At 39.5% G+C, this 12,247-nt stretch overlaps 1 protein-coding gene across 5 annotated transcripts in view; it reads left to right on the forward strand.

The window, feature by feature from the left end:
• The window catches only part of LOC117397670 (SMC5-SMC6 complex localization factor protein 1-like), a 51,265-nt gene that overhangs the window by 692 nt on the left and 38,326 nt on the right, over positions 1 to 12,247 (forward strand). For 4 of the 5 annotated variants that reach the window (XM_058987472.1, XM_058987503.1, XM_058987490.1 and 1 more), the window contains exons 3-7: positions 1,001 to 1,118; positions 5,859 to 5,937; positions 9,419 to 9,662; positions 9,760 to 9,919; positions 10,161 to 10,337. In XM_058987472.1, coding sequence (XP_058843455.1) covers positions 1,002 to 1,118; positions 5,859 to 5,937; positions 9,419 to 9,662; positions 9,760 to 9,919; positions 10,161 to 10,337 — 777 coding nt within the window. In that variant the 5' untranslated portion in view covers position 1,001. The remainder of the gene's footprint in view (positions 1 to 1,000; positions 1,119 to 5,858; positions 5,938 to 9,418; positions 9,663 to 9,759; positions 9,920 to 10,160; positions 10,338 to 12,247) is intronic. The other variant, XM_058987496.1, reaches the window with a different exon arrangement.

Genomic DNA, 12,247 nt, shown 5'->3' on the forward strand with positions numbered 1-12,247 from the left:
TTTTCGCATCCGTTTTTATGATGTTTATAGTCATTCGAAGTGATTCTGTTGTTACAATTTCTGTTGAGCCTGTAGAATCATAGTTGCTGGCTCCTTTTGAATATTTTCTGATTTACAAATAATATATATATATATATATATATATATATATATATATATATATATATATATATAATGCTTTGACCTTTCAACTTTGCTGTCTCCACTTGTTTTATACTATTACTATACACCAGGTGGGACCTGCAGAGCTTAAAGGTCACAGCATTATGTGATCTGTTTGTAGTCAGGATGTGCTCAAAATGAACCAGCTAACGCTGTTGGATTTTACAAGCTCAAGGGATGCCAGGTGGTTTCTGGTGTAACGATTCATTGTGTATTGATGAGTCGTGATATTTCCTTTACGTTATATATCGTAATAGAGTTATGTGTAGTGTGTGTTTTTTTTTTTTTTTTATCATAAGAGACCAAAAGCACAGCATAGCTCATTGTGGTGGACCAAGTGGTGCTTTTAATGAAGAACAAGTGTGTTTTATAGTTGGTATGAATGTATACTATCATCATGTTTTTTGGTCTTTTAACAAAATAGTTCTTAATTAAATAATAATTTGATCTTCTTATGCATCATATAAGTAGCCCACCGGGACCATCACATGTATCGTGGTACATATGGTATGGCAACGGGGATATTGTGGTGCCTATCCTGTTGTTACACTCCCAAGCCCTGGTTGTGATGTTGCCAAGTCCTGACATCATTATGGTCCTTAGCACCATCTATACACGAGAGAGATGTTCAGTTCTGCCATAAATCTTGATACAACCGCGCACATCAGGCTTTAAGGGATGAATAGCGTTTTAGGGAATCCTGTTATTTTTCTATTTTAATTCCAATGTTTAAGAGTAGAACCCAACATTTAATCTTCACTCTATGAAACTTTCGCTGTATGTTCCCTGTTTGTGTTCTGCAAATAATGTATTAAGTTGTTTTTGTTTTGTTTTTTAGGATGGCTGATACAAGGAAAACTCCTATTATCCAAATATCTGGACTCAAAAGATTGAGCATTAAGAAGAAAATACTAGTGTGTATCCAGGCACTGGGGGGTACATATCTCGGTGGTTCGGTGGGTTTGTTCTTCTTTATAATTTCATGGAACTTTAATATTTTGTACCTTTCCCATTTAATATCCTGCTACTGCATGTATGATTCTTTATTGTTCTTGCTTGGATCATTATATGCTTATTCACTATCCCTGAAGACATATTAGGAAAATTGATGATATTTTAAGCACTAATTATTTCAAACACTTTAAATGATCCATGTACCTGTAAAATAAAGGCTTCCTGGACATAACCATTTAGAGTTAACACAGCTTATTAAAATAAAAGTGCAATTATTTCACCGGAAAGCAGACCTTGACATACCTGTGTATTTGCATTCCCTAGAAGTAATTTTAGCTGTATGGTTTTCTATTAAAACCTGCTTGCTGTTGAGTCAAATAGGCATATTCTTGGTACTACAGTCGGCGCGGCCTTATCGGGATCCTGATAATCAGGATTGCTGATTAAATGGGATACAACTATGGGAGAAAGTTAATCAAAATGCTATTTATGTTGTTTAATTGGGACGACACTTCGTTTAATTGGGGTATTTTCAAATGATGAACGGAGATTGCTTTTCAAAGCAAGACAGGCCACGTAGTACAGTGCAGGGAGTACGTGATTCGCTATGACTTGCGTAAACCACGTTGAACTCGTGAGAAGGAGGAGCCGCCTGTGGTTTCTCAGGCTGCTGTTGCAAAGAAAGTTGGCATGTCTGCATTTTTAGGTATAAAAAAAACATGGACAAATGATGTATTTAACATTTGATCATAATGTGATGTGATTTCATTCTTTATCTTTTCATTAAGAGTAAAAAAAGTCTGACTAAGGTCATCTCAACTGCCTCTCGTTTAATTAGGACAGCTGCTTATTCAGGATATTTTTCCTTCTCCCGAAGCGTCCCGATAAAGCGGTGCTGACTGTATGATTCATAAAATTCTAATTTGAAAACACTTCTGCACTGCAGCCAGTTGAAGAAGGACATATTGTTCGAATTGTCCTGAACTGTTACAGTAAACCAGTTATGTACATTTTCTTTTTTACAAGTTTATGTACAAAGCAGTTGATCCATTTTTAACTCCCAGAAGTAACTCAGTGCTCTGGGTCTTCCCTGTGATAAGTTGTCCTTTTTGCATTGATTCTTGTGTATGAGTTCCACTATAAAACATTTGCAGAAGAGCAGGACCAGTATATGTACAAAAGCCATTTGTTCTTCACTAATTGCAACAACAAAAAAAAACATAAAAAAATCAAATATGCATTTACTGTAATTGGAGCCCTGCATTTTTCACGATTCACGACTTACTTTTGTACCTTTTAATTTAGTCCTACAGCCCCAAGATGTAGAAATAACCTCCACAGTAAGCCACATGATGATCAGTCATTAAACAATCATCTCATTACGTTAATTCAACCATTTTAATTGCTCATCCCATTACTACAAAGTACATGTTAGCAGATTAGTAAACAGAACGCTGTAGATGGCTACTGACCCTTGCATCCCTGTCAATATGTATAACAGGGTTTTAAAAGGATGTTTTTTAATACTATTTCAGAGAATTGTAAATACATTATTTATAGATTTTACTTTACCACTACACTTGCAAATCATTTAGTAAAAAAAAAAATATTACATTTTCTTGATACAGTATCTGCCCATTTACTGGAATCTGGGCGTTTGATAGATTCTGTAACATATGTAAGCTGTGTGTGTTGATGTCTGTTGTTTTTAGTGGTTTTGTTTTGTTCTTTGAATATAATATATATATATATATATATATATATATATATATATATATATAAATAAAAAAAGGTTGTTCATAAGAAGCCCATAAGTGTTCCTTTGTTGCATGAAAGAAAAAAAATCCATTCTCAGTTCTTGTGCATTATATTTTGTTATTAAACTAAAGCATTGTCAGTTGGTTAAGCCGGTCTTCTTTCGAGGATTGACGTTGCTCTGTGAAAATGTGTGCAGATGAAGAAACACTTCTTGCAGCATCCACAGAATTGATAACAACTGACTAATATATTTTAGCCTTTCGTGCTAAATTCGGTCAAAGAAATTCCACTACCATTTTCTTTTGCATATAGCTGATATCCCTCCATTTCTGATTTACAGTCAGCATCAAACCGTGGAATACAATCTAACAGGAGTGGTTCTTTATCCAAACTACAAACATGGTGTGGGTCTAAAATCCTTACTGCTTTTAGAAACTTGGGAGCTGGTTAAATAAAACATGGTTTTATTCTGCATTGATCAGGGTTGTATTAATGTGTCAATTTTTCAAAAACTTCATGGAAAGTTTTAACAACACACTGTTTTTATAAATTCTATAACTTTATATTACATTTGATGAACTCTAACATTACTGCTTTCAAAATAAGTTCTACCCATCAGTGTGCAGCACACCAGGTAGATATTGCTGCATGTGATTTTTCAAAGAAATGCTATTTGAGTTTGTTGGTGCATCTATTTGTTCTAAAATAACAAGTCTCAAGTCAAGCTTTTAATTTAAACACATCAGTTTCTAGAATGGCAATAATTGTCCCACGTAATTAGGGGGTGTTTTCTAATTGGCCAGAATTTTATGGAGTGATTACTTAATTATTCTTTTGATCAGTTTAGCTGGAGTGGCTACACAGACATCTGGAGGTTTAGGACTGAATTGCAGGTTAAAAAAACAAGTTGTGAAAAACCCAGGTCCCTAACCATAATGTCTGCCAGGGTGTCCTCAGCTCACCGCACACCAGCAACCCCTGTAGTCTGGCTGGGCACCTGTGTTGTCCTCCGACGCTGTAGTTCTGAGGTGGCTGCATGGTGGGTCTGCAATGTGAAAAGCAGTTGGCTGACGGCACACGCTTCAGTGGACAGCGTGTGCTCGTCTTCGCCCTCCCGAGTCAGCGCAAGGGTGGTAGCGGTGAGCTGAGCCTAAAAATAATTGGCTACTCTAAATTAATGATCGGATACCAACATATTTTGCTTGATGCTTGTAGATCTCATTAACATCTATCCAAACATATCTTTGGGTGATTTTTTGGAGTCCCCTTACGCAAGTTATTACGGCATAAACTTGGTACAAATAGCAAACATTCAAATTTCAAGGGGGTTTAATGCCCAGTAGTGGGACTTGAAACCAAAAGTTTTTCACAGAATTTGGAAGACTGGTTTCTAAGGTTCTTACAGCAATACCTACATTTTAGGATACTCATCCCCTACATGGTAAAGGGTTAGGCTGAAGTTTCGAATAAAACTCGTCAGTTACCCCTCATCTGGCAATTTGCCAGAAGTGAGTAGGGTGCTCCTAGTATTTTTTTCTGAAAAGCCCTATTCAATACAAGTTGAACGAGGTGCTACACATGTTGGTAGCATCTAAATTGCACCCTGGGTGATTTTTCTGGTCAAGGGCCCTTTCTCACTTTAGGTTGACCTTTGCAAGGTCACAGGTCGAAGGGGAACGACCCCTGATGAATTTGTAAAGATACAGATTTCAATTCCATACTGGATTTGGAACCAGCCCTCCCACATGTAACCCATGTGAGCATGGATGTATATAATATATTAAGTCAATTTTGTGTTCTAGACTTCATTTAAAAGCTAGGATTTGTTTTTAAGATTATGATTTAGGGGCTCCCAAGTGGCGCATCCAGTAAAAGCACTCACGTAGAGTGCAGGATGCGTCCTATAGTCTGGACGTCACGAGTTCGAGTCCAGGCTATTGCTTTGACGACTGAGGACGGGAGCTCCCAGGGGGCGGTGCACAATTGGCCGAGCGCCGCCCGGGGGGAGGGAGGGTTAGATCGGCCAGGGTGTTCTCACCTCACCGCTCACCAGCGACTCCTGTAGTCTGACTGGGCGCCTGCAGGCTTGCCTGTAAGCTGCCCAGAGCTGAGTGGTCCTCCGACGCTATAGCTCTGGGTGGCTGCATGGTGAGTCTGCAGTGTGAAAAAAAACGGTTGGCTGACGGCACACGCTTCGGAGGACAGCGTGTGCTTGTCTTCGCCGCTCCCGAGTCAGCGCGGGTGTGGTAGCAGTGAGCTGAGCTAAACAAAAATAATTGGACACTTAAATTGGGGAGAAAACAAAACAAACCAACAAAAAAAAAAAAACAACAATTGGCGACCACTAGAAAAAAAGATTATGATTTAGACCATCTCCATTAACGTGTAATTTAATGTAAGTTAATAAAACAGCAGACTGTACCTGTCAACCAGTTGATTTGCAAAATAGCAGTTGAAGGTTACTTCTGATAAATGACCTAATTTGTTCACATATTGGAATGTATTTTTGACTTTTTAATTTTATCCCTGCCCTCATTTGCCTCTTTTTATAGTCATGTACCTTCTTTGTACTTATTATAATTCCCTTAGCTAAAAGTACAATATAAAGTTCTTGACCTTTTTTTTTTTAATATACTTTATAGTGTCCTTACTGCTCATAACTAGTCAACTAACTGGTGATTTAAATATGCAGATTATTTGTGCAGCAGTGCTGTGTTGATATCCTGGTAATCAGTGTTAGTGTGGTATGACTCTTGGACAGTCCATTCATTTTTTTTATGTAAGTGTGTGAACATTAATTACATACAGTAAAACGTTCTTTGTTTTAATTAAGTTAATTGCGTTGTATTGTTGAATACTAAAAAGCTGTTAAACTCTAGATATAGCAATATTTATAAATATTATTTAAATACAGATCCATGCATTTTTGGGGCAGTGTTATTATGGAAATGACAGTGGATTTTTTGGGGTCTTTTTCCCCCCAGATCTACAGAGACTGTTCTACACATCTTATTGTAAGAAGAGCATGTGCAAGTGAAAAGTTTTTAGCTGCTTCTGCTGCAGGTAAGTTCCAAACTGTCCAAACTGCAATATTAGAATACAAAATAGAATTCTGATTATTATTGTTGTTGTTGTTGTTGTTATTATTAATAATATTTATTATAATTTTGTTATTGTTAATATTATGCATTTATACAAGGTAACCTTATACCACTAGAACGACCGTGTTTATAGGCATTGTGAAGGAAAAGGTTCAGGGCCCTTTAAGAAAACAGCCCCAGACAGAAAAAACTACACGCCCCAGAAAGCTCAGCGTCAGTCAGGAAGGGGTGGGGCCTGGGGATATATAGGGAAGCAGACAGAACAAGCTGGGGTGTTGCGGTGGGGAGACATTCCCAGACTTGTTTGGCGTGCTGACTGACTATTACGAAGACCAGCTTTATAGTAGGTAGTTACGCAACACTGTATTGTATAGGTTTTCCAGTTTTGTTCGCTTTTGACTGTTTTGTTTAAAGTGTTTGTTTTAAGACTGCATTTTCTAGCGTTTCGTTTGCACTGTTTGTTGTTTGTTCCTTTGTGTGTGAAGTGCCTCGGAGACATAGCCGGGAAATTTGTGTATTTGGAACGGCAGCAAAAGTTTAATCGCTGTCCCGGCGTATTACGCCAAGTTATTGGGGTCTATAATGTGTGTGTACGGGGGACTCCTGCAAGTTAAAAAAACAAATGAAAACACACACAGGACACTCGAGCGGGGTAGGCAAAACACTGTTTATTGCGACAAAGTTTTTGTTTGGAGCTCTCCGAAAGCTTGCCGGTTGTCCATTGGATGCGGGGCCTCCTTCCTGTGTGGACATATCGGGGAAACCAGCCTACAGTCAACCCGCTCCAGGGTTCCAGCAAAGGGAACCCAGCGTCACCTCTTTGTTCCACTCCAGCCTCCCGTCAGGGGAGCACAAGGAATACTTACCTGTACTGTTCCAGCTCTCCAACAGAGGGACCCCAGCAACCCCCTACCTGTTACTGTTCTGGCTGTCCAGCAGAGGGAGCCCAGCGACCACCTACCTGTTACGTTCCGGCTTCCCAGTAGAGGGCGCACAATGACCACCTATCTGCATTGTTTCGGTTGTACAACAGAGGGCGCCCAACGAATACTTACGTGTGCTGCTTCGGTTACCCAGCAGAGGGAGTCTAACAAGCACTTACCTGAACTGTTCCGGTTGTCCTGCCGAGGAAGCTCGTCGGCCAGCAGTAGTCTGAGGGTTCAAGAAGTGAGACAGTTAGCCGCCCACACAGGGCCAGTGTCTGTTGTAAATTAAACAACTTTGTATTGTAAATATTGTAAATAAGAAGCACTCGCCTTCAGAAGTACGCAAGTGCCTCATTCCTGCCAGGGAAACTACGCCCACTAGTGGCAAGAGTCAGTACTTGTTTCACAGCATACATAGAACAACCATGACCGGTCAATTTGACCAGCGTATTAAAAACAACATAAATATTATAATGAAAGGACAAACAATTGAATATAAGTTGTAGTTTTATTCAGGAACGTCATATAAAGCATCTGCACAACCGAAACATTGTAAATAAACGAGCATTTGAACAGAAATGTGTTTATATACAGACATTACATAAAGTGCAACCTCAAAAAACTGTAAAAAATGAAATAAACAAATATTTGAAAATAAATTTGTGTATGTACAGGTACATACAAAACTGTACAACTGAAACAATGTAAATAAGTATATAAATAAAATATACAGACACACTATAAATGAAAATGACATGAATAAATAAACATTTAAACAGAATGGGTTTCATTTACAATCATTTACAAAGTCTAAGTGCTGGCACAAATCGCACACATCGCAGACTGCATTTGGCACAGCTATCAACAGTAACCCAGGCTTCTGGCACCAAATGCTCCACGAGCATATACCAGTGCAATGAAAGCTTCTACTTCCTCCAAAGGCATTGACCAGGGATCATCTTGTAGTTGTCGGTGGGCTTCTGCTTCAGTGCAACGTTGTATGTGGTGAAGCATATGCATGTCAATCAATAGGTGAAAAGCACTCAATGTGCTCTCATCAATGTTGTGTTTTGCATATGCCGTGGGCCCTGGAACTTCCCTCAAAATATTATGTTCACCCCTTCTACCTGCAGCTTCAACACCAGGATTTATAGTGTTCCAAGCCAGGTGGTGCTGGCGCTACCGCTGGAGAAGCGGCTGCCCCAGGTGAAGTAGTGGCTGGATCAGGTGCAGGGGCTGATACAGGTGAAGTGGCTGGCATCCTTGCAGGGGCTGCCACAGGATTGCTTTTCTTCCATAGGATCTCCTGCGCCCTCGGTGTCTGCTGCTGGAAGATTCATCTTTGCAAACCCAGTCTGCTAGAGCCAGATTTGTCATTGTCTGTCTCTGTTGCATCAGAATCGTTGTTTGGTAAAATTTGCAGTAATTCCAAACATTGCTTTGCTGTCCTGCGTCTTCTGTGATCCGTTTTCAATGTGTATTGGGGTAACAATCAGTTTCTTAGAAAAATGAGTGACTTGTATAGTAACCAGAGTTGCAGACAGACAGCATGGCGCTGTGTGCTGTCAAGGCTGATTGATTGGGCTACCAGGAGGCTCATTGAAACAATAGAAATGTCAGAAGACTGTGCACTTGAGGAATGCAGCCTGATATAATCAAACTTCAATACATGGCGGCAAGTTCCGACTGATAAATACAAATAATACCACAACATTTAATTGTTATAATATGTTTTATATGTAGCGGTCATTTTGACCGCTTCTGGTTGGAATAGATATGACAGTATTTTATCTCCCTAATTTTTGTAGCTACGCGATTCACTCTGGCAGGGTAATTCATGCATATATTTAGGAAAAGTCAGGAAAGCACAGCTCTGTATCTTAAACACACACACCGTAATTTAAATTCCAAAAACGGTCAAAATGACCGCCTTGGTCGTTCTAGTGTTAAATGACGCACCCTTGCTTGAAATAACAAATCTAAATAATCCTTCTGCTCTGCATATTGAACAGAACAGTAGTAATTATGATAATGTCTGTGTAAATATGAAGATGTTCATTCAGCTTGAATAAATACACTTTTTCGTGTACCAAAAACGACGACACAGAATGTTACTTTGCCCAGAATCTGAAAAAGTTGAATCTGATGGAAACATGAAACAACGTTTTAACTGATGAACCGAATGTCATTTCTTTTTTTAGGTTTAAGCCATTTGATAAAAAAATTATTTTAAAATGAATTAATTCATATAGTTGTACTAACAGTAGTCTGTCAGTGTCCTTGTATTTCACAGACTTTCTGATTGGGTGATAAACTGCAGATCCATGTCTATCTTTTGTCACAATTTCTAGATTTATACTGGATGTTGTTGGTTTTTCAATATAGTTAATCAAACATATGATTCCTGTGGTTAAATAAGCCATCATCCATGGTCAGTCCACGTCCCATCAAAAATATATCTGTCCATGTGTAGCTAATTTGTCTGGTTTCATCCATTTTAATTCCCTTTCTTGATAGGTAAATGGATACTACCTCCAGAGTATGTATTAGACAGTGGTAAGCATGGCAGGTGGCTGAATGAACAGTCTTATCAGTGGCATTCATCAGTGTTGAAGGACTGGTCCCCACGTGAACTTCAGATCCTGAACTCTGCTAAATGCTGGCGTCAGAAGCTGGCCAGCTCCAAGATGCCAGGTGCTTTCCAAGGCTGGAAAGTTGTTCTACTCACTGAAGATGATGAACACCGGCAGATGTTTGAACGGTAAGGATCTTCACTTCTCTGAGTGGTACATACTGGATGGTAATTAAATACACTGTCAAATTGGTGTTTCTCTTTTTTTCTTCTTTTTTTATAATAGTGTCTTGAAAGCTGGGAATGCCATTGTGTACCAGCAGATATCTGCATCCAGCGAAATTACACATGTTTTCAAGAAAAAGGTGGAAATTGATAAAGAGCACATGAAGGCCTTAAATGTACCTTGCTACTCTGTGAGCTACATAGGTGAATATTTATATGGGGTAAGTACTACCATCACTAAATGGTGCTGTGTCAACTATTTTTAAATAACACCGATCAGAGCAATACTGGATGTAGATCTGCCTGTGTTATTCATTCAGTAACTCTAGCGTCTGGTATATTTAAAAGCACGTTTCCTGATGAGTACTTTTTCATCCAATGAAGACGTGAATCTAGGTCCTTTTTATGCCGGGGCAGATTGATCTAAATGGATCTGGATTTTGGATTTTCTTTTTGACACAGAAGGAGATTGCAGAGTCCCGGGCCCACATGTTGGATTCTGATGAGGAGAATTGCCTGGATCTGTCTCAATGCAGCACTGTAAACTCACAAACAGATATACTTACTGATTTCGATATGGGAGATGAGGAGTGGTCCAAATTGGAAAGCACACTGAAGGATGAGATCTGTGCACCAGAGGTAAGAGCACAGCAAAAGGACTGTTTGGAGGGTCATTCCACATCAGGCCAGACATAGAACTGCTTGTTAAGAGTGTTTATAGGGCTACATGTAATTGATCTAAAAGGCATGTTTGGTTCAGGCATGTATCGCAGTACAGAATGTGGGTTCCGATCACATGAGCAATCAAAATGGCTTATGACTTAACAGATAAGCATTTCTAAGTTAAGAGAAAAAACATCTGACAGTAGCCTACAGTGTGGGATAATTACCTTCATAATTTGCCTGTGTCAGGTACTTGTCTACACTCACTGCATCTTAAGGTTGTATATATACATATACACACACACACACACACACACACACACACACACAAAGGTCGCGATAACGCAACATTTTGCAATACTGGTCATGGTGGTTTGTTCTGGGGTTTAGTCTTTCTAGGACTCATGTACTGTATGGTACCTTTCAAAACACTCCTCCAAACAGGCCTGGCTGAGAGGGACAGTGAGGACAGTAGTACCGTGTATCCCTCCGCATGCCCTTGCGGGAACATTCACAGCACTTTTTTTGTGGCTTTGCTTTACTCCCAGATGGTGGCAGCGTCCGTATAAAATGATGTTCAGTAAGTCTAGCCACTATCTCTAATCTTACTGTTTCTGGCATTTCTTGGCTGGCAAATATGAGGCTGGAGATGACAGTAGTCCGAAAGGCTAGAAAAGTAAGCTTGTTTTCTGGAGCCGTACAGTACATAACATGGCTGTTGTATAACAAAATCTGGACCATGTACATGGCGAGTTTTTTATACCATGCCATGGTCTTCCTTGCAGCATTGTATGGCTCCAGCATTTGGTCCGACTTATCTACACCTCCCATGTGTCTGATGTAGTCCAGCACACACGCAGGCTAATTTGTGCGAGTGTCCCGACCTCGCACAGGAACTGCCACCGTGGCCTCATTGTGAATGGTGGTGAGGAGGTACACATCCTTTTTATCTGTGTATTTCATTGCCAGCAGTTCCTCACAGCGCAGAGTGCTAGTTTCGCCACAAATCTGTTTCTTGGCTACCAATTGATGGGGAGATTCCTTCCGGTTTGGTCTTATTGGGATGTGTACAAAACCCTAAACAGAGGGATTCTTGTGTAGAAGTTGTCTACATACAAATGGCAGCCCAAATTTAGGAGAGGAAAATTGTATGGGATATGGTTTTTCTCAGTGGTCTGCAACCATGGGGGGCAGCCAGGTGGCTCAATTTCAGAGTAAATTACAGTGAGAAAAAAAGAAAATAACCGAATAGGATATATTTTAGTTAACAGAAATCAAACCGATATTCAGAGGGAATATTTTTCGTTAAGAAAAACAACTGCATCACACTCAACTACCAATACACACTCCTGATTCGCTGGTACAGTACTCGCCTGACCTCCCAACTCCTACCTAATAGGCTCTCATTAACTTTCAGTAAATGTACTGTATTCAAGTCCCAAAAACACTCAAGAGAATAGTGCTGAGGATCGGAGCCTCTCCTGGTGCCGTTTCTAAAAATGCCTTAAATCATTTAATAAAGTATTGCAGCGTTTGTAAAGCATAGTATTATTAATAAAGGCCGCCCTCGTTTAAGGGCCGCAGTCAATTTAAAATAAACGCAGCAGCGCCAAATTGAAGTAATACAGTATATAGCAAAAACACGTGGTTCCTAATGTTCCTAAAAAAAAGATTCAAACTGCAGTACCTCCCACACACTTGATACATTACAATAGTGTCATGTAATGACAGCCAGGAGCAGGAAGTATCTTCCTCTACCGTCATATAAACAAAACAAGACATAGTCAAATACAGTAGGCAGATGTTACTGCTAATTCCATGAAGCACAGGTCGATAAAACAGCTACTAATCAAAGGTAAACTTTTTTTGTTATCAATCCACATTAA

This window comes from Acipenser ruthenus, chromosome 2 (genome assembly GCF_902713425.1).
Source record: "Acipenser ruthenus chromosome 2, fAciRut3.2 maternal haplotype, whole genome shotgun sequence".
Taxonomy (NCBI): Eukaryota; Metazoa; Chordata; class Actinopteri; order Acipenseriformes; family Acipenseridae; genus Acipenser; species Acipenser ruthenus.